Source organism: Chinchilla lanigera, unplaced genomic scaffold (assembly GCF_000276665.1).
Source record: "Chinchilla lanigera isolate Chin_1 unplaced genomic scaffold, ChiLan1.0 scaffold00007, whole genome shotgun sequence".
NCBI classification, from domain to species: Eukaryota; Metazoa; Chordata; class Mammalia; order Rodentia; family Chinchillidae; genus Chinchilla; species Chinchilla lanigera.
The window spans coordinates 21,857,691-21,885,668 of record NW_004955408.1 but is presented as its reverse complement, the minus strand read 5'-3'; the positions used below and the strand labels follow the sequence as shown (position 1 = coordinate 21,885,668).

Below are 27,978 nucleotides of genomic sequence, written 5' to 3'. Positions count from 1 at the left end.
AAAAACACACTGGCAACAGTCCCTATGCTCAGGTCAGGGTGTGCTCACTCTTCTAGGGTGGGGTTGGTGTCTTGACTGAGAGGTGGCAGACAATGGGTGTTAGGACGTTCAAGGACATTGTCCATCCAGATCAGAAAAGCCATAGTTTAACACAAGGGGATGAAGTTTGATGCAAACGATGATCAGTCTTCTACTTTGACTGTGTTTCCTCTGAGTATGGGATTAGATGCTCTGATTAACAAGAAATAATGCTGTGATGATGTTATATTCCAATACAGTGATGTTATAACTAGTAGTATAATGGTTATGAATATTGCTATTGCCACCACATGTGAGTCTCAACTACTTCTAAGCATCTACCTCCACTTTTTGAGGATCTTCTAGACACTGTGGTAAGACAGAAGGCAACACTCTATTTAAATCCTCACTATAACTTTAGGAGGTGAAGTCTATTAATCAAATTTTAACCAATGAGGAGACAGAGGCTCAGAGAAGTTGAATAATTTACCCAATCTGACACTGTCAATCTGAGCCCTTGCACTTAACTACTCTGCTACATTAAAAATAAAAATAACACATACATACCAAGACACACACACCACACAAATAAGCATGTGCATTAGGCCACTGGCTATAGTCAATGCCCATAGTAATTCATGAGGCATGGTTTTTCTTTTTGAAGGTTGCTCAGTAGGGTGCTCATACCTAAATTTAAAGCTAAGCTTAATTAGTGTCTCATCTCCTTCCACAAGACTGCCCCAGCTGTGCAGATATAAAACTAGTGTTGAGTTTGAGGATGTTAGAATGCTCCCATAGAGCTGGCTGCCAGCCCTGCATCACCCAAAAGGTGGCTGGGGTTCATTTTCTTACTGAGAAATAGAAACCATTGTACTCCCCCTCAGGTCAGTTGTGTAGATTGAAGATGCCATTGGCTTATGCCTAGCAAATAGCTGATGCCCGTACAGGGCACTCTTAAAAACTGACATTGCTAAATGCTCTGAATTGCTTTGTGGCCTTCTCCAGCACCTCACACAGCCTGGCACATGGTAGGTAGTTAATTAAAGTCAAGGCACCAAACTAAGGTGAAATCAATTAGCAGAGTGGAATCCCATCCTTTCAGAGTCGCTCTAGATTCTCTGCCACATCTTGGACTAGAACAAATCTAAAATTTGGGTTATCACACAGCTATTTTAAATGTTAAACCATTGAATGTTTTACCACAACAGTTCATTTTTTACTTACCTTTAATCTTCTATTTCTCTAGCTAAATGGTGATTTTTCTTTTTTTTTTCCTGTTAATAATGAACAAAAGCAGAGCTACAGTGAAAATTGGTGTGTTCTAGCAGATGAGATTCGTTTTCATTTACTTACAAAATGTTTCACCTGAGTTTCTCTGGGAAGCTGCAAACATTTTGTTTCAATAGTCTTTGGAATCGGGGTGTTTAGTCATGACACAGTTTTGAATATAGAACTGTCATTGCTTAATGAAAGTCTTAAAATATCCCAGAATACAATTTTTGGTACTATGCTGAAAATTGTGATTTGCTCAGACAATCAGGATTAAATTGCACTTTGCAGAAAACATTGGTAACTTCCACTCAGCGCCCAGTAATTCTAGGAAAGGAAGTGAGTTTTCTCTGAACACACAATGCAACACATTCTTCTTTCAGAGCCACCTACACTCTCAAATTGATGATATCTGTGCCCTTAAAATGAGTAGGTAGGTTTTGAGAACACCAGCTCAAGGAAAAAGTCGATATTATTTTGAAATCCAAAGTCCTGTTTTCCATTTAAACAAGCAGCGCTTTAACCTTTAAAGTATCTACAATCTAGAGGACACCTTACAGCTGCCAGTTGATTTCATTTCCCTATTAACCAAAGCCTGGCTTAGTCTCCAAAGTTGAAAATGGATTAGTGAACATTCCTGGGTAAGGAGCGTTTGGCAAAGTTAACTTAATTGTTCTCCACCAACAAAGGATCTGCAAGCAACAAACCTGCTGTGAACTTGTCCTTCTGGTTGCATTTAGGTAAAGTCTGGCCAAGGAGGTCTTGCTGTCCCCAGGGACTACTGACCCCAGCCATTTTGTCTCTGGGTTAAAATCCTGGTGCATGACAAACTTGGTTTAGGAGCAGCTTTTCAGTTTGCTTTGTTCCACTCAAAACAAGATGAAAAAATAACTCTATGTCTTGGAAGAGCGATTATAGAGGATTTTTTTCCTCAGGGGCAAGCTAGGAAGGCCAGAGGCCAAATGCTGTATAGCTGTCCAGTACACGTGGAGGTCAGTTCACTATAAGATAGTACTTCTACGCTGATCTGCGAAGGTGCCCTGCACTGTGGTCGCCTCTGCCCTTTCTCTAGCCCTCAGCCATGACTTTGTGACCAGTATATGAGCATATTCAGTGGGTGTCTCACCCCTTGATTGGCTCTTATCCCATGGTAAACAGTAGTCTCTGAGCTGGGAAGCCGTGTTCCCTTAAAGAGCCACGCCTGCCTACTGAGGCTGCCTTTCCCATCCTGATGCCCAAGACTAGAGAGAGGCTCGGCTTACCTGTGGTGAAGAACCCTCTACAGAACTAGGTCCTGGAAGCCAAGGTCTTGGAACTCAAGTGGAAAATTAGCCTTTTCATTTATTTATGGACTTTTGAGGGTTTTGTTTTTTTTTTATTGTTTTGCTCTTTCCAATGTTTAAGAAAAATAAGTCCATTGTCAACATTTTAAACTCAGGTGATTTTATGTAAAAGTATGTAACTTCAGTTTCCACTGAGTATCTAGAAGCAGTAACAGCCCTGGGCCCTGAGTGTGCCTATGAGCCTCTCCAACAGCACCATCCAGAAAAGCTTTCTGTGCCTGTCTGTGCTGTCCCATATAGGACCTGCCAACCACATAGGACCCTGAAGCACTTGAAGCAGGGCACATGCAACTAAGAAGCTGAATTTTAAAATTTTATTCAATTGTAATTGATTTCCATTTCAATCACTACAGTTAGCTCATGACTCCCTCCCTGGACAATGCAGGTTTAGGGCTGAGTAACTGGCCCGTGCGCTGTTTGGACAGGGCACACCTTTTGCAAATCTCCTGCTTCTCACCAAACCTGCTTCTGTTTGCCCTGCCCCAAACCTCTCCAGCTATTGTGCATCTATTAAAAAGCAGAATGTCCAAACAGTATTTTCTAAAACCAAAGACGTTGAAATATCTGCCGCTTGCCTCCCTTTCCACTCTGCCCTTCCTGTATCTTAATTTAAACATCTAGATCTTGTGCCCACAAAAGACCCATTTTCATTGAAACGCAGAACTGTGATTATTCAAACCGTCTCCCACCAAAGCCAAACCCACTCTGCATGAATTAGTTTCCTGATCTCCATTATTCAGTTCTCTCAACCTTGCGAGTGATTTCCACAAAGTCAACTGGGTGGGAAAAGTACTCCCTTGTCTGGACCTGTCTCATCTCCATGCATAAGCTAGAAATGTGGCAGCCAGTTAGCGAAGCCAGCTCACTGACCCCACAGAAGCTGAGCCAGGTATCTGCATAAGGAAAGAAAAGGAACCGACCATGCATAACTATTTTCACATGTGGTGTAGTATGACTTGGAAAGTTGGGACAGATGTCCTGCATGTCCGTAGAGCTGGCCAGATCTGGGCATCCAAGACCACTTTCACTGGCATCTGGAAAACTATCCCCAAACCAACAATACCATTTTAGAGGCAGTATCAGCCCTATTAAAATCAGAGAGTGGAATTGTAAGCTGGGAAGACCCAGAGGTCAAGTGGTTCCACCACTTCATTTTAAAAGACAAAACTTACCCCAGAAAGGTGAAGCCATCGGACAGTTTTGTGGAAGAACCGGTCCAGAAAACAGGTCTTTTGGCTCTTTACCAATGCTCTTTATTGCCGTCTGCTTTTCGTCTGTGTTAGCAGACAGGAAACAAAAATTAGCGAAGCCAGGCTTTATGTGCTGTCTGTGCCATCACCCTTAATCCCCAACATTTTGCCAGAGAGAATGTTTTGTATTCAGCCTGGGGAGAACATCCTTCCTTTCTAGGCCCTTCCTGGCATGTGGCCACTGCTTAGAAGATAACCACCCTCATGTCCCAGAAGGTAATCTGGGAGATCAAATTCCACACCATTGATCCTCAGCTGCCAGTGGTGACAGCAGCTGATGAGAATACTAGCCCTGGGGACCCTGCCTATTTGTGACCCCAGATACATCAAGGTATAAAGTATACCTAGTTCCCCTGAGAGCCCCTCCCTTGCAAATATCAGAGGGTAAAAGCCAGAGCTCTCTGGCATCTCAGCCTGAGAACTGAGCTACATGCACATCAGCTAATTTTTCTACTCATACCTTTAAAGTAGCTCCCTAAAATAAATAAATACATATATACATACAAACATACAGTGGCTCCCTTCCAAACTGCATGCAAGAAGCGGCCTATGTGTACGACCTCAGAACCAATGAGGGCCATGAAGAAACCAGACAGGAACACACCTGCTCGGTGGAACACACTCTTCCGCTCATGCCTGGAAATTTCTTTGGGCCCTTTGTCATAACATGATGATAGGATATTAATATATTTTTTCTGATGTATACCATCAATTTGTTTCATTCCAAGCACAAAACATGCCTCCTGCATGCCAAATCCAGCTCCTGGGAATTTCACTTGTGGCTATTGTTTCTCAAGGAGATTCAGTACTGAATTCAATGCTGAAAACCTAGGGGACTTGCTATGAAAATCCTAGTTGTCTCATTTTGTCTTAGAAAAAGAAAGAACTGGCAATGCTGCACCCACATTCTAGTTTGGCACAGTTTCTGGAAACAAGAAGTGACGACCCCATGTAGAGAGGCGTGGTTTCCTACAGTCCTAATACAGCCCACTTGGATGACAAGCTGCACTCCTGCAGACAGCTGAGTTTATGTCCCTGGATTAGCCTAGAAGGCTGTCAGACTGCGACTCTATTTGTATTAACATGCCAAAAACATGGCCCTTCCTACTTTGAAACTTACCAACCCATTCTGTAAGTATTTATTGAGGCTTCCTTGGTGCTAAGCACTAGGCCAGGTCCTGCCCTTAAAGCAAAGCACAAAACAGACTTGTTCCTCACAGAACAGGGTATACACATAAGTGGGTATACACAGAGGGGTCACAGAGGGGACACATTTAGTGTGCACATGGGTGAGTATTGAAAAACTTTCTCCACCTTCCTCTATTACTGGGTTAGGGACCCAATGCAAGTGAGGAGGAAACTGTCCACGTCTTCCCTTCTTAACTACAAACTCACCTGTCCTATTATGTGAATTGGAGGTCACACTTTCATCCTTGGCCCATTGCCGATTGCCTGGTTTCTAAATAGTGTGCTAAACAAGAATGTCCGGAGCCCTGTTTTATTAGACGATGAAATAGAATTGGAAGACTAGGCTCTTCTCATTTATGTTGGCATTTAAGGTGCATTTTTCACTTAAGTCAATCATTGCAAGGCAGTTGAGCCACTCTGAACCACTGCTAGGCAATATCTGTATCATTTCATGAATGAGTAAGGAGTTTTTCAGAATCAAGGCACCAGAATCTCCAGCATTTCATAAGTTCTTACATGATCGAGTATCTGATTGAGCAATGGCATGATTTAAAGATTAATCTTTCTCTTTTGATCTTCTACTTTTTTACACTTTTTGGAAGCAATTTTTTTTTTCCCTTGTAACACCCAGGCTCTGCTGACTGGATGGAGATGAATATCTGCCTGTCATACTATGAATAAATAATGAAGGAAAACTGAAGACAAACCCTTTTGTTAAGGAATCCCTATCATCAGAGGCCCAAATCGGCAGCTTATTGTTTTTATTTATTTCCGTAGGTTTTACATGACACCTGGAGACCATTTAAATGTTACTTGGCGGTGAGAAGTGTGTGCTTAAAAATAACGCTCACACTGGTGCCAAATCACTTTAGAGTCGGGTACAAATATTGAGACAAAAACCCCAGCTGTTATTGCTTTGGCTGCTAATTTGAGGTGTCAAATGAGAACCCAACTGCTATACGTCAGTGAATAAGGCCCCTCGTGAGATCATTATGTTTTCTAACAGTTGAGAGTAATGGTCTAATCAGTGCAGCATCAGTTGTTTTCATTATATGCCCACACAATAGTTATGAGCTTTAATTTAAACGGTCCTCAGGGAGATCAAGGAACTCAGTAATACGCAGCATCCTGGATGGTTGAGAACAGGTAATGGATGAGAGGTGGCTTCCCACCCTCAGCACTCCGTTCTCTCCTCTTGCATCTCTCTCCATCCTCTAGCCTTATCTCCCTCAGAGACCCATTGCCTACTCTGAACAGGCAAAAGATGGGCTTGCTTAAAGCGCAGATCTGTACTCTGAATTCTTCACCGAGTCCTTAAAATGTGCAGTCAACACATCCAGCAGCGAGGCCCACCGTGGCTTCTGGTAACGCTTAAACTTGTTGACCTTCCTTCTGCATCGCCTTTACCCCTTCCCTCACTGGCTGTCCAGAGCGCCTCCCGTTTCAGACATAGGAGGAGGGTTGTGTGTTGCCTTTGTCAACCTCAGTGAGTGGGGCCAACAGCGCTGTCTCCACATCCTCCTTTTGTGGGATCTGTGGGAACACACTAAAGGGTGTCCCCACTAAAGGGTGAATCTGCCACAAACCCATTTTTCCCTCTACCTTGGAAAGACATAGAGATTGAACAGCAGATACCTACCTAGAAGGCAGTTCTATAAGGAGCAGTTTTGTGAAATGCTTGAAAACATAGGACCTGATATCACACCCCCTGGCTTTGACTATAGTCTTACAATTCTGGAGCAGAGTAATGAGCTGACCTCACTGATCTTACTGGGCTCCCAAATGAATATAGCCATAGAATCGCAGAATTTTTAGAAGTAAATGAGATAATGTGTGAAAAATGCCCTGCCCAATGCTGGTAACATAGTAAGCACTCAGTAAATAGATTCAGCATTGTTACAGCTATTGTTAGGGACATCTTTACTGGAAGATCTCAGCAAGGTCCACTTCTCTCATAGGAGGGGAACAATGAAGGTGCTCTGTCCAGGCCAGGCATGGTGGCGCATGCCTGTAATCCCAGCACTCAGGAGGCTGAGGCAGGAGGATCATTGCAAGTTCGAGACCAGCCTAAGCTACATAAGTGAGCTCGAGGCCAGCCTGAACTGCATACTGAGACCCTGTCTCAAAAAAACAAACAAACAAAAAAAGGTTTTCTGTCCAAAAGTAACTAATATTGAAGGGGAAGTGCTGAGGCCTGTGACCTTGGGAGTAGTACAGGAAGCACTTCTCAAGTTCACAGGCCCGATGGGTGTTTAGTGTGTGTTCTTCTAGGGTCAAGTCTGCAAAGCCAAACCATCACCTGAGTCTAATAGAGCAGAGTCAGCAAAAGCATTCAGATTCCTGGGATCTTGGGGAGTGTCAAGGACTTGGTCACCAGTCATAGGCCCTTATTCCCAGTTCTGTGACGATTGTTATGCAGCAGCCGCCAGACAAGATAAAGAAGAGCCAGTCTTGCTTTGACACATAAACCAGAAAGGAGAGCAGACTGCCAAAGGACAACCCCAAGGTGCTGAAGCATCCTCCCTTTCATTCCTCTTGCTCTTCCTGAGCCAAGCTGGTGGGGGTGGGGAGAAGTATTTCAGTGGGTTCCCCAAACCCTCACCTGAGCTCCTCTTCTTTTCATCCCCCGTGCCAGCAGTTTAGGTATTTCCCACAGGTCCCGCAACAATATTTACATTTAACTGCTCTTCACGAAATGGTTCTGCCTGCATTGGTTGGGTCTACTCCTGTGAATTCAATAGAAGCACTGCTGGCGGTGCTTCTATTTTTCAGGGTTGGAGCGTTGGCTATTGGACACATACATGTATAAATACGAGTCAAGGCATGTCCAGGCACACTTTAAAAAGCGAGCCTATTGTCATAGCTGCTGATGGCTTAACAAGAATCATCATCTTTGGCCCCATCAAAGAGGGAGTAACCTCGCCTATCTAGCCCAACAGACAAGTCATGCTGCCTTGAAACGGGGAATGAATGGGCTAGTCTGCCAAGAGGGTCTGCCAGCCTCAAGGAGTCTGGATCCTCGGAGACAGCCGAGAAGTTGAAAGAGCATCCCAGGAAGGTTGGCACCCTGGGAGGCGATGGCAGCACTTACTGGAGATGCCTGCTTTTGCAATTATGTGATACATGCTCACAGATAATATCGTTGCATTACAGCCAATTACATGGTGTTATGGACACACAACATGCAGATTATACCCAGAGCCAGGAAAGCACAGAGTGATAAAGCGAAGGCCTAATCAGAGGAGACAGAGGGAAATGTCAGCCTTATTAAGGTTGCCAGGGTGGTGTGGTTATAGCTGGTTGTAGCTTCTTCAGATCAAAGATGGCTGTCTTGAGTGATACAAGGGAGAGCTACACATTAGCACTCAGCGAAGACCAGTGGAGAGAGATCCAGGGGCAGAAGCCACGCTGGAGCTCTCCAGGCATTACTCTAGCCACCTGCACTGAGGACTATCTACCATCCCAGAAGTTGAGCCTTTTACTAAGTGAGATAATACCATGCCCATAAGTGACAAGAAGGTCTCTTATGTGCGTCCCTGTACATTTGGTGAGAGATTCTCTTCTTAACTTTTGCCCTTAGTTTAGCAGTTTTCAGACATGAGCTTGCATGAGAATTGTCCAGTGGACTTATTGAAATAGCAAACACTGGGCCCACCCCAAGTCTTTTGAGTCAGGAAGTCTGGGTGGGGCCTGAGAATATTCTTCTCTATTCAATTCCCAGGTGATGCTGCAAGTCTGGGAACCCCGTTTTGAGAACCATTGCTCACATACACTCTACACCCACCCAGCATGGATTCATCTGCCCTGTCTCTGGTACCACCTCCAATCCTAGGTTATAGGAGCGGTGGCTAGGAGTGCGGGCTTTAGAATTTAACTTCCTGCTGTTTATTCTCAGCTCTGCTGATTACTACTTAAGGTTTCCTAAAAATAGGTGGTGTTGTTTAAATTTGGGAAAACCTCTGACCTCGTCCCTTCTCCCAGAACAGTTCACTTGCAAGCCCATCACACTTAGTCATGGGTAAAAGAGGGACTAGGACAGCCCATTAGTAGATGTGCCAAGGGCTGGCCAACATTTTCTATAGAAAGCAAAATAGTAAGTATTTCAGGATTCTCCATTCATATGGTCTCTGCCATCATCACATAAAAACAGTCAGAGACAGTAGAGAAATGAATAAATAAAACTTCATTGAGAAAAATAAATCAGACTGTACCTACTCCCTAAAATGAATGTAAATATCATGTATTGCAAACATGTACTAAGAGAAACATTTTCTTAAATGCCATAGTTAAAGGACAAAACAAACCCAGTCTGTATGGGATGGCATTTGGCCTGTGAGCATTATCCACTGACTCTGGGAGCTAACCACTACGTGTACCAGGTCCTCATGCACTAGGTCTTACTAGGGATCCTTCATCTTGCCATAGCATCCTTTTATTTGTTGAGTAACTTGGGCAGTCACAAACTCTTTCAGGGCAAAAAGGCACTATTTGTGTACTATGGGAGCAGTAGTAAGTTCAATAGTGCTTCATGCCCCAGACAAAACATTTTAGTATATCCTTTCCAGTGCTAAAGGTCAACAGAGGATGAGATCCGTTGGGAGGAGTAGCATTGTCCAATTGTTTCAATGTGGGAAGTGATTAGTTTTCATTAGGAATTTATGCCCCAATCATGACAAAGTCAGAGAGCAACTGGACAATACACAGGTCAAACTCAGGCTCAGTACAAATGCAGTAGGGATAAATGGGATACATTGGACTTTGTACAAATGGGATACAAGAGAGAAATGGGAGACAGGCGGACTATCTTTCCAACCCCAGGGGGAGGGAGCTGGCTTTATTTCTAGTCCATGCTGAAATGTCCATTCAGTAGCTTGTGATCAAAATACAGGGAAGCCAGACTGTGGTGAAATTTAGTGAATTAATTTGACCCTGAGCTTCAGCTTAAAACCTGATGAAAAATGCTGAATTCAGAATACTTAAGGAAAATCTTTCAACTGCTACCTGGAAAATCTGGGGAAAGGACAGCACATTTTCTCAAAATGTCTCTCAAACAGCATAGCTATGAGTTTGAAGGTAGACTCTAGAGCTAGCAAGGCTCCTCCAGGAGAGGGAGGTAAGTAAGATGGGCCCAACGAGGTCACCATGGCCTGGGATGGACCAGCCACCCCGCAGAGTGGTGGAATGATGTCACTGTGCGAATGAACCTTTTGTTTTTCTGTTAGTTAATTCTCAAGAAGTTTTACAAAATGACAATAATCAGGGAGGTTTGTGTAGCTATTTCTAGCTTTGGGTACCAGGACAGATACGATAGAGAGGATTGTACTACAGTGATAAGTTTGCCCTAAAAGCAGGAGGCAGGGGGAAATGTAATGTAAAGAAAAAAATCACAAGTCCTGAATCCACCAGGAGTTCTCCTGTAATACCCTTCTTAGGTCTCTTAGTCTCTCTTAGCCTCAAATCACTTATCTCTAAAATGGGAATAATTCCAACCTCAGAGTGCTGCAAGTATCAGATGAGACAAATGTGACATTGTGACAGTGAGTTGCAAACCCAGAAGGGCTACACAAACACAAGCTATAGTAATAAAGCTAATTATAATTGGATGTTAATTATGAGCCAGGCCAGGTACTAAGTGCTTTACATGCCTTGATTCAAGGGCATAGTTTTGGGCTGCACCTATGAACATTACATTCAATAACATAAGGTCCCTTTTGTTATGAATGTAATTGATTAAATTAAGGGGACTAGAGGTGTGGGGCTTATGTCGCATTATCTGCAGGGCTCAAAATCTAATCAACAGGGTCCTTAAAAGAGGGAGCAGGAGATCACAAGAGGTCGGAGTGACCCAAGGAAGGGCCACAGTTCAAGGGACGAGGGTGACCTCTAGAAGCTGCAAAATGCCAGTGAACAAATTCTCCTCCCTGAAGTCTCCAAAGAAACATAGCTCCATGAATCCAATTTGAACTCATGACCTTCAGGGTGTAACAGAATAAAATTAAGCCACTAAATTCATGGTCATCTGTTATAGCGGCCACAGGAAAGTAATACAGACCTCATTAATGGAGTTGGGTTTGCTTGCTTAAATTCAAGTCTTGGCATTATTATTTGCTTCGTCCATGCATTGCATATGATAACAAAAGTCTCCATCTCATTGAGTGGTAGAGAAATTAAATGGAATGGTACACTGTAGCATCCTCAGCCCAAAGTCTGTCTGGCATACAAAAAGCGCTCAGTTAACATTGGCAATTATTAGTATCATCTCATTTAATGACCACTAAAGTTCTATGAGATCAGTGCTGTTTTTCTCTCTGTGTTACAAAGGAGGAAACTTAATTGTATTTTTAAAAGTTACCCATGGCAACAGAGGAAGGTAAGTGGCAGAACCAGATTCGATACCAAGTCTCTGCCACAGTTGCCCATTCTGATCAGCTCTGTCTCAAGGACATAACACCCATTGCACCATTGAATGTCAGCTGCTTAGACAGGACACAAGAACCAGACAGGCCACAGCGCTCTCTGCACTGGCAGAAGCTGGCAAGACTAGATGTCCAATAAATCTGTGTTTCTCAGGGAAACAGGAAACGCAGCTGCAGAGAGGCCAGTGTCTAAGAGGTTAGCAGCCCTCTGACATCCCTGGGCTGGCCAGCACCCAGCCGCAAATCAGCAAAGTCTGAATACTGTGTTTAGTCATTTGGGTTCTGGAATAATTGCTATTATCGTAAATGTTTTATAGCTCTCATTATGGCTCACATTTAAATATCAGTGTAGTAATACATTAATAAGTCATCACTGCCGGACCGCTGCCGGATGCAGTTCCAGATGAAGCCCTGCGTATAACTGTGCTGTATGCTCAGCTAAACGAGGGTGGGCTGAGGCCTCCGTGCAATTGTGGGTGCTTGGGCAGGGTCAAAAAGAAGCGCCTTCTCTGCACAAGCTTCTTGCCGTCTGCCTTTCAGAGATAAGGAGGATACTTAGTTTTCTGTCTGGGAGTCAGTCAACCACCCTAACTAGGTGTCCCCCAGTTATGGAGTCTCGATCTCTGAGGTGGATGATGTCCGAAAGCATTATTTCTGTCCTAGAGGCCTTCCTAGGCCAGTGGAGAAGGACAGCCTGATCTGATGGGAGCAACAAACTGCTCAGGATTATCTGATGAGATACTCCGAAGGCATTGTGGGTGGACAAAGACGGGATGGATACTCCCCACAGAGAGAGATGACATCTACAGAACTTCAAAATCAGCTTCATAAAAGGCCAAGCTTCTGTATGGGTGCAGTAGTAAAGTTACAGGCCAGGCAGAGACAAGCAGTGTAAATTGGGTTCGTTCTTCCACTTCGCTTTCCTTTGGGGCTCGCCTAGTGCCAGACACATGAAAAGTGCACGAGTGTAGAAAGGAGGGAGGGATCTGAGCTGGGTTCTGTACCTCTGTGTAAGCAAACTCCCTCTGGCCTTCCTAGCGAAACAAATAATGAATAGGCTGGCAGGGTTGAGGCATAGTCTGGACTGGGGAGATAGGATCACAGAATCCTTCAGATTAGGGTCTCAAGGGGTCGGAGAGAGAACCTGTGCAGAGCCGTCGGTTGGGGTGGGTACAGGAGTTACTGTGGGCTGAATAAAGTGGTTTCTCTTTTCATGAGGATGGGCTGAGGACATAAAAATGGCTAGGACTGGAGTCAATTCCACTCTCAGTAAGACAGTGGCGTCTGTGTACCAGCCCGTGAGGTAGGTACCACTATCTGCTCCTTCCACAGATAGCAAATCTGTGGATAAGAGATGTCAGTAACTTGCCCAAGACTGCATGACAAGGAACTAGGAAGGCTCAACTTGAACCATGTATGGACCAGATCATGGGGCTATGGTAATGCGCAAGGTAGAAAATGTCCTTGCCTTTGCAGAGCTCGTATTATAGAGGCCACTTAAGAGGCAGATGGTATATTTAGTAAGGGCCCAGGACTGAAGAAGTCTACTTAACCAATGAAAGCTTCCCAAGAAGGACTCCTTCCTGAGTCACTGGGGACCACAGGCAGCTCAGGATAGGTGAGGTTTGTTGGACTGGCAAGAAACATATCTCTGATGTGGCCCTGAGAGGAGCAGAGAAATTGAGGACCAATGAGCAAGAAGCCAACATGAAGCATTGCACCACGGGCTGTATCCAACTCTTGCTCTTTTGGATACATAATGAGACAGGTGTGGGTCAGAGAGCTGCAAACCAGGCCAGACTTCCCATGAGTTGTCACCGCTCCATCCCAGAGTCATGGAATCTTCTGACCCACAAAGGCCCTCCCACTGCATAGTGCCGCAGGCCTCCGCAGATGGCTTCCTTAGCTTCCATACTGCTCCCTCTAGAAGGATAAGCCTGGGAAGTGCTGGGCTGGGGAGATAGGATCACTAGAATCCTTCTATAGCTTTGGTCATCCATCAGCAGCCCTATTTCACTCCACCCATTCCTAGAGCTCACGTCTTTGTCTCTGCTTTTCCTCGTACAACAGTGCCAGTCAGTATCAGCATTGCCTTAGGAGCTGTGTGCACGGTCATGAGCTGCACAGGAAGGAGGAGTCTTATCTCTTTTCCTGGAGTTTCCATGCTCATTTGAAATAAGGCATGTTTGAAGGGTCAGAATATGTTTGGAAACTACAGAATAACTTTGGTGGAGCGTCAGGCATGAGGCAACATGCACCACGGACGAAGCAAGAAGGGAGTGATAGAAAGCTAGATTCAGAGCTGCTGTGCAGAGCTCAGCTGCTGTGGTCCTTGGGAAAATCACTGTGCTACTCCGTAGCTCCGCCACTTCTTCTGTGGCACAAGCATAATGTTTACTTTGGGGGGTTGTACGTTACTAACCAAAATGTCATAAGTCTGTTTTTTTTCTCTCTCTAAAAGAGGATAATAACATGTAACTGGCATTGTCATTATAAGAATTAGCGTTTTTATAATGAAACATTGAGCACATAGTGGAATTTCAGGGAGGGAAATTATCACTCTGGGTGGGTAAACAAGAACTAGGAGAGCAGCAGAGAGGAAGTGATTCTGTCATCATTTGGAGACCTATTCACTGACTTGTTCATGGCTATTGACTTAGGGTCCCTTTGCAGTCCCATCCCTGCCCCGCCTTCTGTGATCATCTTGGTCCCTCAGCCTGCTCACCTATTGACCATTTCCTTCTCTTCTTTCCACAGCACACTCAACAACAACAACATTAGCCGCATCCTGGTCACCAGCTTCAACCACATGCCGAAGATCCGGACTCTGTGAGTAACATACCCAGTTCCTCCCTGCCTTGCCTGACCTTAGGTAGCTCAAAGTGCAGGACTCTACACTGCTCTCAAACCTACCGTGCTACTACTGGGCAAATGGTCCCTGCGCTCAAAGTTCCAGTTCTGCTGTTAACTATAGGGGGAATCGCCGAGTGCCAGCTGATTCAGGGGAAGTTCGCTGTGCTGCCGTCCGTGGTTCTCAAGCACTGTTCTGTACCAGGAAGACTCAGTGCTCTTCCCCCTGGGACTGTGAGAATCCTGCTTGTCTTATTTACTGCATTTTCCACTTCAATAGGAAAATTGGTTAGGACATACAGAACTGTAACTTAAGGATGCACCATTGACTTAGGTCATGTCGCAGTGGCAGTTCTGTCATAATGCCAGTGGTTGCAGTTGTTTGCTGCTCTAGGACTGCTGGACAGAGGGGATCCTTGCTCCTTCTCTCTGTCCCACCATGGCCCCGCACACTACATTCCCTAGCTCACCTGCTCCCTGGACAATTATTCTGATATTAGAGTGTGAAAACTTGACTCTATATCTTTATGAGTGTCTCCATGTGCTTAAGCCCTCCAGGATGCCTAGAACTTAGAATGTTTCTGGTACTCTTGTGACATGGGGAACCCCCCTCCACTCTCATCAGACACCCCTGTGTGGATTTCTCTACAGACAGACTTGCTTGCCTTTTCCCAACGGCTCATGCTTGACAGGTGTCCTGTGCCACTAGCGGCATGTGCTTCGTAGTCACAGGAAAGATCAAACTCCTGATAACTTTCAGCCAAACACTTCTGGAGCTCAGGTGCAGAGTGAGAATCCTGCTAGGCCCTTTATTAACTCTGTGACCTCCATCTCCCTCCTCTACAAATAGGGATTGTACAAGGATCAGATGAAATTAGATTTGTACAGTATCTGGCATGTGGTAGATAATGAATGATATTGATTATAACATTATTATCATCACACTGTTCGTATAAAACCTAAAGTGAACATTTCAAGCAACCAGCTTTCCTATGCTCATCAAGCAACATGGGATCCTTGAGATTTGAAAATCCTTAGTCCAGTGGTTCCCAGAGTTGGGTCTCTTAGACCGGCAACATCAGAATCACCTGGAACTTGTTACAAAAGCAAATCCCTGGAGCCCCACCCCAACCCGTGGAGTCAGGATCATGAGCTTTCACCTGAGTCTACTTTCAGCAAGCCCTCCGGAGCTCTATGTGCTGATATATTTTGAGAGCCACTGCACTTATGAAAAAGTGACTTTATCTCCAGGAAACAAAGGAAATGACAGTGAAACAAAGACCAATGAAGCAGTTTATAAGGAGGCAATGCAGGGCACCATGAGAAGGACAGAACTTAGAGTCGGGTAGACCTGAGTTTAAATGTGAGCTCTGCCACTTACTTTGGGCATATTTCTTCACCTTTTAGTCATGCAAAGTGAGAGCATAAATGCTTACCTCATAGTCATTGAGAATGAAATGTGCTTTAACATGTTAAGTGCCTAGGACATGGTGCACACACAACAAATACTAGTTATTATACAGAGTAATAATAATTCAAGCCAAGCTTCCATGCTCACTCCCAGATTTTCCCCCAGATCCCTCCAGCGTTAGCACACCTCAGCCAGGAGAATCTGTCCTTTTCCCTCTCTCTTAAAATGGCATGGTGCATTACTAGAATTTTAAGGAGAAGCCATTTGGTCTTCAAAGACTTCTTCAAAGTCCCCAGCAAACCACAATTCAGCTGGGGAAGTGTGTAGCCCAGGGCTCCCAGGCAAGAAGCCAAAAGTGAGTCTCGGGATGCAGGGCCTGCATCAGTCCAGACAAACGGGTACACAGAAGAAAAATGGTTCTCATCTGCACAGAGCAGTGTCCCAGCTTCTTGGGCTCTTCCTCTGCGTTTTGTACATCCTGTCTTCCTCACTTTCAGTTTAGGAAGAACAATAACAGAAGCAAGGCTGGGTTCCTAGGAGTGGGAAGGAAATGCTTAGGCTTGGATCTCAGGTGCTTTGTTTGGGGTACACTGGGGTGGGAGACGAGGACAAGAGGGTTTTATCTCCTTGTTTCTGTTGTCATTCTTCTCTGCAGTCCTGAGTATTCATCTGATGAGTTCAGATCAATCAGTCAATCTCATCTGCTCTCTTTGCTCTCTGCCTACTGCCATTTTCTCTTTAGTTTAATTTCAGAGATGGCTCTGTATGGAACTCCCTGGAGATGAGCTGACTAATCCCCCTTCACTGTAATTAAACTGTTGGGGGGGCTTTGGTGGTAGTGGTGAAGGAGGGAGAAGGAGAGGGGAAGGAAGTCGTAAATGGGATTTCCAAAGGAAAGCTTTTATATTGAATTCAGAAAGTCACATTTTATAGAAAATGAACAGTGACCCTCTCTAAAAGGGTTTACTGGAAATTTAATTTAGCATCTGTGACTAAAAGGCACCTTTGGTAAATTGGCATTTATATTCATTCACCTTATGTTCTGTAAAGGTGGTTTCATCAACATGGAATATAATGTGTCCATCAACAAAAGGTTGCAGAACAATATGCAGGAACCTCCTAGCACCTTGATGCTTGGGGTCTAAGTAAGAAACTATAGACTTGTATGGGCAGGTCCAGGGGTTGGACTAGTCTCCTCTGAATCATAAGAATAACAAACATTTCTTCAGTGGTTCATTGCATGCCAGGCCTGGCGCTAAGCACTTCTCAAGAATTGTTTCAATCCTCACAGTGCCCTTAAGAAGCAGCACCATTCTCCTCCCCATTTTACCGATGATAACCCTAAGAGCCAGAGCTAAGTCACCACCAAAAGTCAAAGTCAAAAAGCACAGAGCCCATGTTAGACATGGGAAGTTTGACATCCATACCTGAATTCCTACCACTCAGAAGGAACGGAAGCAGAAGAACATGTGCTGAGTGTGCAGGGGAAGGGGAGACCAGGGCTTTCACCTGGCCCAAGAGCCAATGACCCAACTTTTGACAAGAAGCTTTGAGTGTCTTCCACATTGTTTGGATCACGTCTTTTCTGCAGCCCTACCTGGGAGAGGAGCAATTCCTAGGATGATGGGCAAAAGAATAGGAGTATCTGTAACAAGGTTAAGAAGAGATATAGCATATTGCTGGCCTGCCAGGACTGAGAAAGAACCAACCTAGCATAATCTTCCAGAAGGGAGAGCACTGATGTTTTAGTTATCCCAGAAATAAATCAACCCAGTAAGGACCTGACTCATCTAGACCTCATCTTGCTGTTCCCTTGCTCCCTTGCCCTCTGTCAAAGCTGACAAGAATTTGTTTGCATTGATCATCCTCAGGGACCCATGCTCACTGCCTCAGAGTGAAACCCCCTGGTCTTATCATCCCTACCTCACTGCCAGATAGGGAAACTGCCTTTTCACATAAAAGCCAAGCTAAGCAAATGGCTCTGATTCTCAGGGCACATGGGAGAATTGCTGCACCTCAGTCTTCACTGCCACTGCCACCTGCTTTGTGTTCCACCTGTCCCACAGCCGACCCACTGCAGCATGTATACCCAGGAGAGTTTATTGCCCATAGTATTCTCTCCTCTCCATTTGGCTCTATAGGAAACAGTAAGGCACCACCTGAAAATGCACCGCCAGTCTTTCCCTTTGCTCTTGACACAAAGTGATCCTACTGAGTGACTAACCAGAGGGTTTGCTTTACTCCTCAAACTGAGGTCCTTCCCACCTGCTTAGGCGTGGAGCTCTCCCTGTCCCCTTCCCAACAGTCACACCTGTGTTCAGAATGCGGGCTAAGAGGAAGCCCTGCTTGCTTCAGCTCAGGGGATCTGATCTTTGAAACGGAAAAGGAAAAATGTCTTGGAACCCATGTAGTCACTGTATCCAGGTCCTAGAAGCTTCTGGAAGTGCACTCATATTACTTTGAAATCCAAAAAGAAAATTGTATCAAAATTAACAGTTTTTAAAGCAAAATCATACCCAAAAAAGTACATTTCATATGAGATACAGCTTCATCTAATATCTGAAATAATGAGATCTGGGGCAGCCAAGGCCCCCATTGGCCCTGGCCTGCTGGAGCATTGTGCCCTTACCGCCGCAGGGAGGCCCGGCCAGCATGCAGCTGGGTTAGTTGTACTTGGCTCGTGTGTGGCAGTGTTGACCTTATGCTGAGCAGAACGTGGTCAAGAGCCCTTCAGCTCTCCCATTATAGGCACCCAAGCCACTGCTTCAGGCTGCCACTCAGTATTAACAGGCTTGACACGGAGCACTTGAAAGTCCCAAGATAACTCTAGCTGATTAGCATGTCTAGGATGAGGCATCTGAAATTTGCATCAGAGACCCAAGCCTGCTGCTACTAAAACTCACCCACCACCACTTCTCATGACCTAGGGCTGTAGGGAATTTGGAAGTTGGAAACCCCTGATTGAAAGTCCTGAGGAAAAATATTTAGAACCCCTGAATATTCTTAGCCACTCATGGAAAGGAAGCTCAAGTCATTTAATCACAAGGGATTCCCCTTCAGAAGTGGAACAGGCAGATCCTTCCAAGGAACCTTATTCACTCAAAGGCAAGAAATTGATCTGTAATCACAGCTCCCAGGGGAGGAAAGCTAAAGAGTCCTGGAACTGGTTGGGAAATCCTTTCAGAGACACTTAAATCAGCCAAAATGGCAAATACACCAGGTGGAATTAAACTGCGCAATGATAGGGAGGTGCTAGGAAGAGACTGCTATGGATTTCAATACCTTAGGAGGGCAGAGAGAAGGTATATGCTTCAGGAAGTGCCCCTGCCTTTGTGCCCTACTCACGCTGTCCAGTGTGCACAAGAGGTATTGATTTTAGGCCCAACAACATTTCCTGCAGTGGGCTTCTGAAGGACATTAGGGAGGGAGGGAAGGAAGGAGAACCAACAGGTAAATCCGCAGCGCCACAACATAGAAGGTTTTGAGGTCGAGAACCATGTTTCAAGGTATCTGTAACTCTGCTAGCTAAAATATTAAAATACGCAAAGAATGACCCCTTTGTAAGTTTGACTCAGTGGGGATGGTACAGTACTGGCACTCTCCCCCTCTTCTATGTCCCTGCATGGGAAAGAAAAGAGTGGAATTATTAAGAAGCGGGAATTGCTCAAAACCCCAAGGGCATCCATTGGATGTGGCCTACACATGCAGATAATTTGTGGCTTGGCAATGAAAGGGCTGAGGCTTCTGTTTTCAGGAGCACAGAGGAAAATGTTTGCCCGGGCTCTTGAGAATTATCACACTGCAGGAGGGGGCAACAGAGGTGTGGCCCACTGCGTTCAGCCAAGCGCAGCCTCCTCCCTGCACTCTGTAACAGCACCTTCCCTCTCTTCTTCTCCTAGGCGCCTCCACTCCAATCACCTGTACTGTGACTGCCACCTGGCCTGGCTCTCAGACTGGCTGCGACAGAGAAGGACAATCGGCCAGTTCACACTCTGCATGGCTCCTGTGCACCTAAGGGGCTTCAATGTGGCGGACGTGCAGAAGAAAGAGTATGTGTGTCCAGGTGAGGCTGCTCCACATTCCCTCCCTTCCTGGGTTATGCCTCAGCCACCCACAAGCTCTTCCCACTGTGACCATGGCCTTGAACACATATCCCAACCCAGATTAGGTATAAAGAACCCCATAGGGGGGCTGGGGATTTAGCTCAGCGGCAAAGCGCCTGCCTGGCAAGCACAAGGTCGTGAGTTCAGTTCCCGGTACCGGAGAAAAACCAAAACCAAAAAAAAAAAAAAAAACCACACAAAGAACCCTATAGGTTGTTTCAAGTACATTGCTGTCACTTGAAGGACTCTGGAGTCCTCAAGGGGTTCAAAGAAAGAAGGCTTTGATGATTGGTAATGGAAAATGCTAAAGGCACTCCCAAATCACTTTCTGGTAAGCCCCACAGGCCAGGGGTGCTAGGAAACCTAGCATTTGCTGAGCCACGTGGCATAGGGAAATGGGTTTAATGGAGGTGTTTTAGTATTTGCTACACATGCTTCTATCATCCAAATGCTTGCAAAAACTGAGAGACAGGATAATGTAGGCTGCAGAGTCAGCCTGCCTGGCTGGAAATCCAAACTCTGCCCCGTCCTAGTATGTGACTTTGGCAAGTTACCATTCATCTGCAAAATGGAGATAATAATAGCACATAACTCAAAGGATGGGTGGTAGGGTTAAGAGAAATAATGCAATAAAGCACTTAGCATCATACACAGCACTTGGTTATAGCTAAATAAGTGGAGCTTAATTATTAGAATTTAGGAGGCCCACAAAATGTGCTAAGCAAACATAAGAGTTTGATCTGTGGGTAATTAAAGTGTAATAGTGGCACAGATTGCCTCTGCATCACACACAACAGAGCTGTGCAGATGCATAGCTGAAGGTAGCTCGGCTCTCCAGGGATGGGACGTGCCGGAGTAACCACAGATCTTCGCAAAGAGTATTGCTTTTCAACCAGGTCCTAAATCTTGCTAGTTTGCTTGCTTTTTACTTTTCTTTGACATCTTCTACTTTTTCCTGTCCTGGTGGCGAAGAAGTAAAACTGATCCTTTGTTTTCTTTTTCAAAAAGACAATATTGCATTGGGGAGTTTCGCAAAAGGGTGTACAGATTTCTAACAACCCAGTGGTCCCGCAGGCTGAGCTGGGTAAGCTTGGTGGGCCAGAGGGAGCAAGAACCACAGGGGGTTGAGCTTACATGCTTCTGCACTCTTCTCAACTCTGGTGACTTTTAATCCTGAGAGCTTACTGAGCCCAGCCTGTGCTCCTGGCCCCAGTATGGCCCAGAGTGCAAATTGGCCCTCTCCTGCTCTTAGGCTGCGTTTGTACAATGCAAGAATCACGTTGAATTTGATTTCATCTCACTCTATGCTGCAACCTTCCCACCTTACTTCAACATGTTATGTGTTCTCCAAAAACATTTTTAACCTGTCTCAGAGCAGTACCTCAATAGCTTCCTCTAGACACCCACTTAGAAATCACTTCCCATCACACACGTGTAATAAAACCGTTTATCACATAGCCACCAAATTCAAATATAGTGACTATAATTGGTGTAATTATTAGGCAAAGGGTGAAATATCGGCATAAGTGCCAGGGAAAGAAATAATTATAGAGTGCAGGAGTCATCGAAGAGCTAGTGAGAAAAGCTAATTAGAGAGAATGTTAAAACACATCATTATAGGTTGGCGCTGAGTATAATGCAGCGCTCGACCATGAATGCCACTTTGTCCTGCGAGTATCTTCCTGTCCAGAGTGGAGAGACACTGTTTACCCAACAACAGTTAAGATCCCAAACCCATGGGAGTGAGGGCTGTCCTTTCTAAGTCCTGCAGATGCTGATGCCTCAGATTTCCCTCCTTAGACAAAGCTAGATCTAATGGGTGGATCTTGTTAGTTATACAGGAACATCCTTAATACCTTCCCTGTTTACAGCAGTCAAGCCCATTCCTTATGATGGTCCCTGTAGCCTCTACTGTGAAGCCAGGTGTCTTTTGAGGACATGACAACTTCAGTTCCAAACATCAGTATGCTCATTAACTCTACTCTCTCACCTATACTATGAATTTAGGGCAGCGGCATATGGGAACCCCTGTGCTGAGGAATTCTTTAAATGCTTTACCCAACACCCATAGATTAAAAGCTAGATGCTGTGAGGGGTTCATTTAGAAAAGTTCAGAGTCAGTTATAACGGTCTAGAGAAAGTAGTGCATTGAGTATCCATGATGTGGAACTACCACCATGATTAGCAGGGGGTGGGAAGGGCAAAACCCACGAAAAGTGCTGCCTCCTCCATACCTGTTAAAGGTAGTCTGCCGGAGGAAATGGTGTGGGGCAAGGTTCCATCTGGGCAGTCAGGCTGTGAGGCTGAGGCCCTGAGAAGGAGATCAAGGAGAAGGAAGTGCCTCCCATGGGTGCTGACCACGCCATACACCATGGAGGGTGCCGGCCAGGGCTCAGGAAGTGCTCCGACGGATGCTGTTTGGTTTGGACCTGGCAGTTGTTGTTTAAAGCTGCCAAACAAATGCACTCCATTCCAGCCATTTCCCTAGCAGTTCACCTAGAGTCGGACTTCAGTCAAGAAACAGAGAGACAGGAACTTCTCTTAAAATCTAGAGGTCATCTGCTCAGGAGAAGGAGGCATGGGGCCCCAATTAAGCCATCCCTGCCTGTGGCATTATTAGCAGTGGTCTCCATGAACTGGCACGAGCAAAGCTCCCCGGGCCCTTTAGTGATATCAAAAAATTCACCAAACACAGGACTCCAGAGACAGGAAGGAGCTTTATCTCACTCAGCCTGGGAGGGCTCTGCCTGCCCAAGTTCCTGATATCTCCCTTTGAATTAAATCCAGCCGTCTGGAGCCTGGCCATTTCTCCACAGAAGTCCCGGAGATGAGTTCCTTATCACTTCCGCTAACCCCAAATTTGCTAGCAGCACACTTCGGCAAAATTCATCTCTGTCAACTCTACCCTTCCAGTCAAAGATATTTATTTTCTTTCCCTGAGAAGGCGTACGGAATTTTTCACCAAGGTGCAAGAATATACCTTTAGTTTATTTTTTGGTTAACATATTTCTGTTATGTAACCTGCCTACTTGGTGAATGCTGAAAGGGTTTCTCTGTTCGTTTCTCTTGTTTGGAGAGGAAGACTGGAGCCTGAATGTCACAAGAAGCCACAGGCCATGCTTCCTTCTTCTTGTTTGGCCCAGGCCAGAACTTTGTCAAAGTCCGTAATAACACACCAGAGAAAAAGTTCACATTACCTGAGTTGCAAGTTGTTTCCTTTTTTCATCAAAAGGGATTTCTTTTTCCCGTGTGTTCTTTCTCAGTTATTCTGTGAGAGTTTCTACCTGTCATAGTTCATAATTTATGGCTATTAGTGAAATATTGGACCTCCTGTGTCAATTACCTCTTTCCTTTGAATATTTTTGAGTTGATTAGTTTACCTATCTGTTTCACACTTCTCTGTGCATGGCCTTGAATAGACGGTATCTTTGCATAAAGATACTAATTTCGTCTTCTTGTAATAAGGGGTCACATCTCACATCTTATATTTTTTCAGGAGTTCCCATTCCTAGGATGAATCTTGAGCCCAATAGCTTATCCATAAACACTTCCTCATTTATTGTTAAAAATGAAATATACTTATCTCCCTGGAAACAAGAGACTTTCCTCCTCTTCTTATTCTTCTTTCTTTTCTTTCATTTTTTATATAAATTGGAGGCTAGTTACTAAGTAAAAAGATAATTAAGGTAAGCCATGACTAGCCACCCATCTCCTTAGGAGGTTTTAATTAAAACACCATAATTGAACATTGCAAGAATGAGATTATTAGGTTTATTTAGCCATTTCCAAAATTATCATGCCTCTGGTATTTAAATCACATTCATTTATATTCTCATCATAATTGTTCAAGCTCCATTGTCGTTGCAGTCTGTTGTTGGCTTTTGAAAGGCCAGAGGCCAGAAGGAAGGCTTAATTTGAATACTAGAATTAATTTATTTCTGTATACAAGGCCATCAGATTTATTTTTTACTCTGAGTGATTTTTTTTTTCAGCCAGAAAGAAAGAAAGAAAGGGAAGAGCATCTACCCCTTGCTAGTGTGGTTTACACAGTCCCCTTCTCGGCCCCTGAACCTGCAATTCCTGCCTCTGAGGCTCTGGTGATTTTCTATTTCATGCCAGAGGCTTTCTGGGTATCGTTCTGGCAGAGGAACGGCAGACAGAAAGAACGCCAGGCCAAACATCACAAGCTTGTTGCCCCATAGCTGTATGTTCTTGGGCAGTTTGCTTAACCTTCTCTTTCTACAATTTTTTCATCAGTGAAATGAGAGTAGCAGTCGTAAGATCCTAAGTCATGGCTGTTAGGAGGACCGAGTGACTTAAAACGTACAAGACGTTTAGTGTAGTCTCTGGCACGTAGTAAACATGTAGTAGGTACACTAGCTGCTTCTGCGAGTATGATGGTTATGCTTCATTTGGCCACCACAGTATCCTTGGCACTTGCTGTCCTATCTTGGGGCTTCTGTTCCCTTGCCATCTCCATGGGCCTATCTCGGTCTGAATTTAAGGATCTTTGCCCCTTCCTCTGGGCAGATAAGTCAGGGCCTTTGCTTTCAGTGTAACCGTCATCCCCGTTTTCCTCATTAGAAAGAGAATTAAAGATGAGATTATTCCTGGGCAGGAACCAGCTCCTTGTCATGGGCCTGTCTCTGTCTTCTCCAAGAACTAGAGAGAGAGCTCTATAGTCCGAAGAGCTAACTAGTGTACCACCCACGCTGGCAGCTGCAGGGACTGTCCCAAGAAGAGGTTTGGCTGGGAATACATTCCTGCCCTCTCACTCGGCAAGTATCCTCATTCTGGGAGGCCCTAGTAATTAATGCCAAGCCGGAAGGACATCTCCGTATCCCAGCACTCTGTCCCGCCAAGAGGTCAGGCATGATCCTGGGGGTCTTGGGAGCTATCCGAGCACTGCACGTACTAGTTTCCACCTGCTTGCTACGGAAGTAGCTTTGGCTTTGAATCAATAGTCCAGAATTTAAGTGATGATAAAAACAGCCCCTAAAGGGAAGACACATCCCCAACTGCCCCATCTGGTTGAGAACATCCTTCCACCTCAGTGGAGTGGTATTCTAGTCCCCCTGAAAGACTTTCAAGAACAGATAGCTTGTGGACTTACTTAAAAACAAACAAGTGAAGAGCAGGTCCACATGTGCTTCTTAGTTGATAAGAGAACATTGTAGAAAGCAGATCACAGTGGGTTTACAAGCTGGTCCATTCATTGCTCTGATTATAGCCACTGTGTTTGCCGATAGACAGGCTCACTTGTGGACAGTGTGGATTCATTGAACATGTGCACCAGAAGAGCCCACACGCGCTTGCAGGCAGATGCCTAGCTAGATATTCCTTTTATCAAAGACAGGTAGAGAGATTTCTTCTATCCTAATATAGAAATGAGGTTCTCATTCCTCTCTGCTTCCCAGCTTATTGGGCTATCGTGTGTTTGGTAGGGGGATAGGTATGCCCTCCTGCCCCTGACTCCCCCAACACATGCACAAGAAAGGCCAGGAGGGAGGGATTTGGTGACACTGCACAGCACAGCCCCTAGGGCAGCTTGACCTGTGCAGGTGAGAGAGGCCCATGGGGAGACCCAGGTGACTCACAAATGCATTTTGCCAGCCCCAAGAGCTGCAGTGAATTTAGGCGAGCATCAGGCAGAACAGTTCCATCTTCTCTGACCACTTCACCTCCCCACTTCACGGTCTACACTTTATACCAGAGCTAGGGCGCTCAGAACTCAGGGAGCCCTTCCTGAGGGCCCTTGCAGAAGGACCGTACACCTCGGTACCTTGGTGACTTTCAGCTCAACCTCCGCTTCAGGGCTAGTTGCCCTCACATGTCCACCCTCTTCTTCATCCGTGGTATGTTTATCAAGTTCATATTCTGGGTCAAGCCCTGTTTTAGGCATGGAAAATACAACAGTGATTAAGACTCAGAAAAGTCACTACCCTTACAGAATTTGCATTCTGGTCTCAGTGTATCAAAGACAGCGAGTGAGGGGAAGGGCTTCACCGTCACTGCAGGCACTCGGGCCCGTGTGAAATGGGCGTGTTCCGCTGGCAGGAATCAGGGAAGACACTTGCAGAGAAAGTGAACCTGTCTTTCAACCTCATCTGGAATCTGAAGTGTTGTGTTTAACGGAGGCAATAACATCCTCGCCATCCTCCCGTGCATGAATGCCTGCCTGGGGAGCCGCCAGCTCAGGGTGCTGACAGAGGCTGTAATTACCGTTGCTTCTCTCTGTGTAATTAAAGGTGTTGTTAGTGACCTGGTTAAGGAATCTTTTTCAAAGGCTTTTATGCTGGACAGCATCCCTTGAAATGGAACGCATACAGCCAACAGAATCAGAGCCGCCCTGGGAAAGACCCAGCCAGTTCCCAGGGGGACCCAACACCGCAACCTGGGCCTGGTTTAGAATAGAATTCGGTTCAGCAGCAATCAGAAGGGGCAGCGTTGAGGAAGGAAAAAAAAAAGAAGAAAAAAAAAACTCCACATGGGAAATTCTTGTTGCCAGTGGGAGCCTTCGAATATGTTTTCTTCTGCATTTTCTAATATGCCCCATCCAAGTTACTATCTTGACAGATCAGAAGAGGGACTGCCTCCATCCTCTGCCTGGGAGGATGAAAGTGGAAGGTCTCAGACTGCAGGCCCTGACATTTCCCAAACAGGATGGCACTGGATGTGGCAGCGCCCCCTGGCCTGGCCTGACCAGGTATACACATGCTTCCCTTGACATGAAGGGCACACAGGCATAGCCATGTCCTTAGGGAATAGCACCTGTGCTTCAAAAGCCCCAGAACCCAGGCCCACTGCTCCCGGCCTCCTTTGGACGTGAGCAGTGGATGGGAGCCCTCACACTGTCGCTGTTCTGTGCACCCCGCGAAGAGAGATGGAGTGGAGAAGGAAATGCTCCTGTTAAGTGTCTCCTCCCTCTACTCCCATTCTCCGAAGGAACAGGGGCAGTTGATCTGTGGTCCCAGTGAGGACTTCAGAAATCATATCCTTCAAAGCTCCTTATTCAGTGAGATGGTAAGAGAGAAGCTCAGAGACAGGTACCACACCTGCCCAAGGTCTTGCAGACGTCAAGTGGCAAAACAAGACCCAACACTGGTAACAACAACTAATATCACTAAGCTCTTTCTTACTCTGTGCCAGGCATTCTTCTAAATCCTTTTCATGCATCAGCTTCCCTTGTTTTCAGCCTCACAACCATCCTTACTGTGGAATGATGTTATGGTTGACACATTGTGTAAACTTGGGGAGTCTAGAGGTTTGGCCAGCCGGAAGCCAGGGTGCTTACTTTGTATACATCCTGAGCCTGTGGAAGAGGAGGACATGGAAATTATATGAGAGCTACAGGCCCGTTAGGTGGGGGTAGCCTGTTTACATGGTAAGGGAGGGAAAGAAGCTGCTTGCCGCCATTCTTCCCTTTTGCTCTGGCTGTTTGCTGTTCAGCTGCCATTCCCCCTTTTGCTCTTGTTGCTTTGCTACCTTCTGCCTCGGAGCCAGCCAAGTATGGACTGAAACCTCCATAAACTGTAAGCTAAATAAACTTTTCCTTCCTTAATTTGAGCATTAGGTATTTTGTCTCAGCAACGAGAGAATAGTAACCAAGACAAATGACTACTGTGATTTTCCCCATTTTATGGATGGGGAAAACTGAAGCACAGGGAAGTAAGAATGAAGTGATAGGACCAAGATCCAAATCGAAGCAGAGAGACTCCAAAGGCCGCACTCTCTACTACAGCACCCTCTCGTTCCTTATCTTCTATCTTTCTTTGCTGCTGCTTTCTCAGAAATGCGAAGTCTTTTCCAATTTGGAACAAAGCTAGTATCGCTACTCTCGTTAGGAAAATATTCCAGTTGGGATTGTAGTGTAAGTCCTCAGCTGTCTGACATTTTCCATGGTCTCCACTGGTTCTCCTAGTGGGGCCCTGGGGACTTTTAAGTCTTTGGTGCCAGATAAGAATATGTTCTCAAACTGCCCAGCTAGGAGTATATTTTGAAATTTTTGTTTAGTGTTTATCTCAGCTCAAAGAACTGTAAGACTCTCTGGTCATTGAACTGGCACTTTCTGGGGAGATCCAAATTAGGCTATGGGCATTAACTTGAGCACCGACAGCGAGGTCTCCTGTC

The 27,978-nt window shown here is 45.3% G+C and overlaps 1 protein-coding gene across 3 annotated transcripts in view; it reads left to right on the top strand.

The window, feature by feature from the left end:
• The window catches only part of Slit3 (slit guidance ligand 3), a gene marked incomplete at its 5' end in the record, with an annotated part of 603,472 nt that overhangs the window by 437,290 nt on the left and 138,204 nt on the right, over positions 1 to 27,978 (top strand). For all 3 annotated transcript variants that reach the window (XM_005376304.2, XM_013509153.1, XM_013509145.1), the window contains 2 exon segments: positions 14,242 to 14,313; positions 19,645 to 19,808. In XM_005376304.2, the coding sequence (XP_005376361.1) occupies positions 14,242 to 14,313; positions 19,645 to 19,808 (236 nt within the window).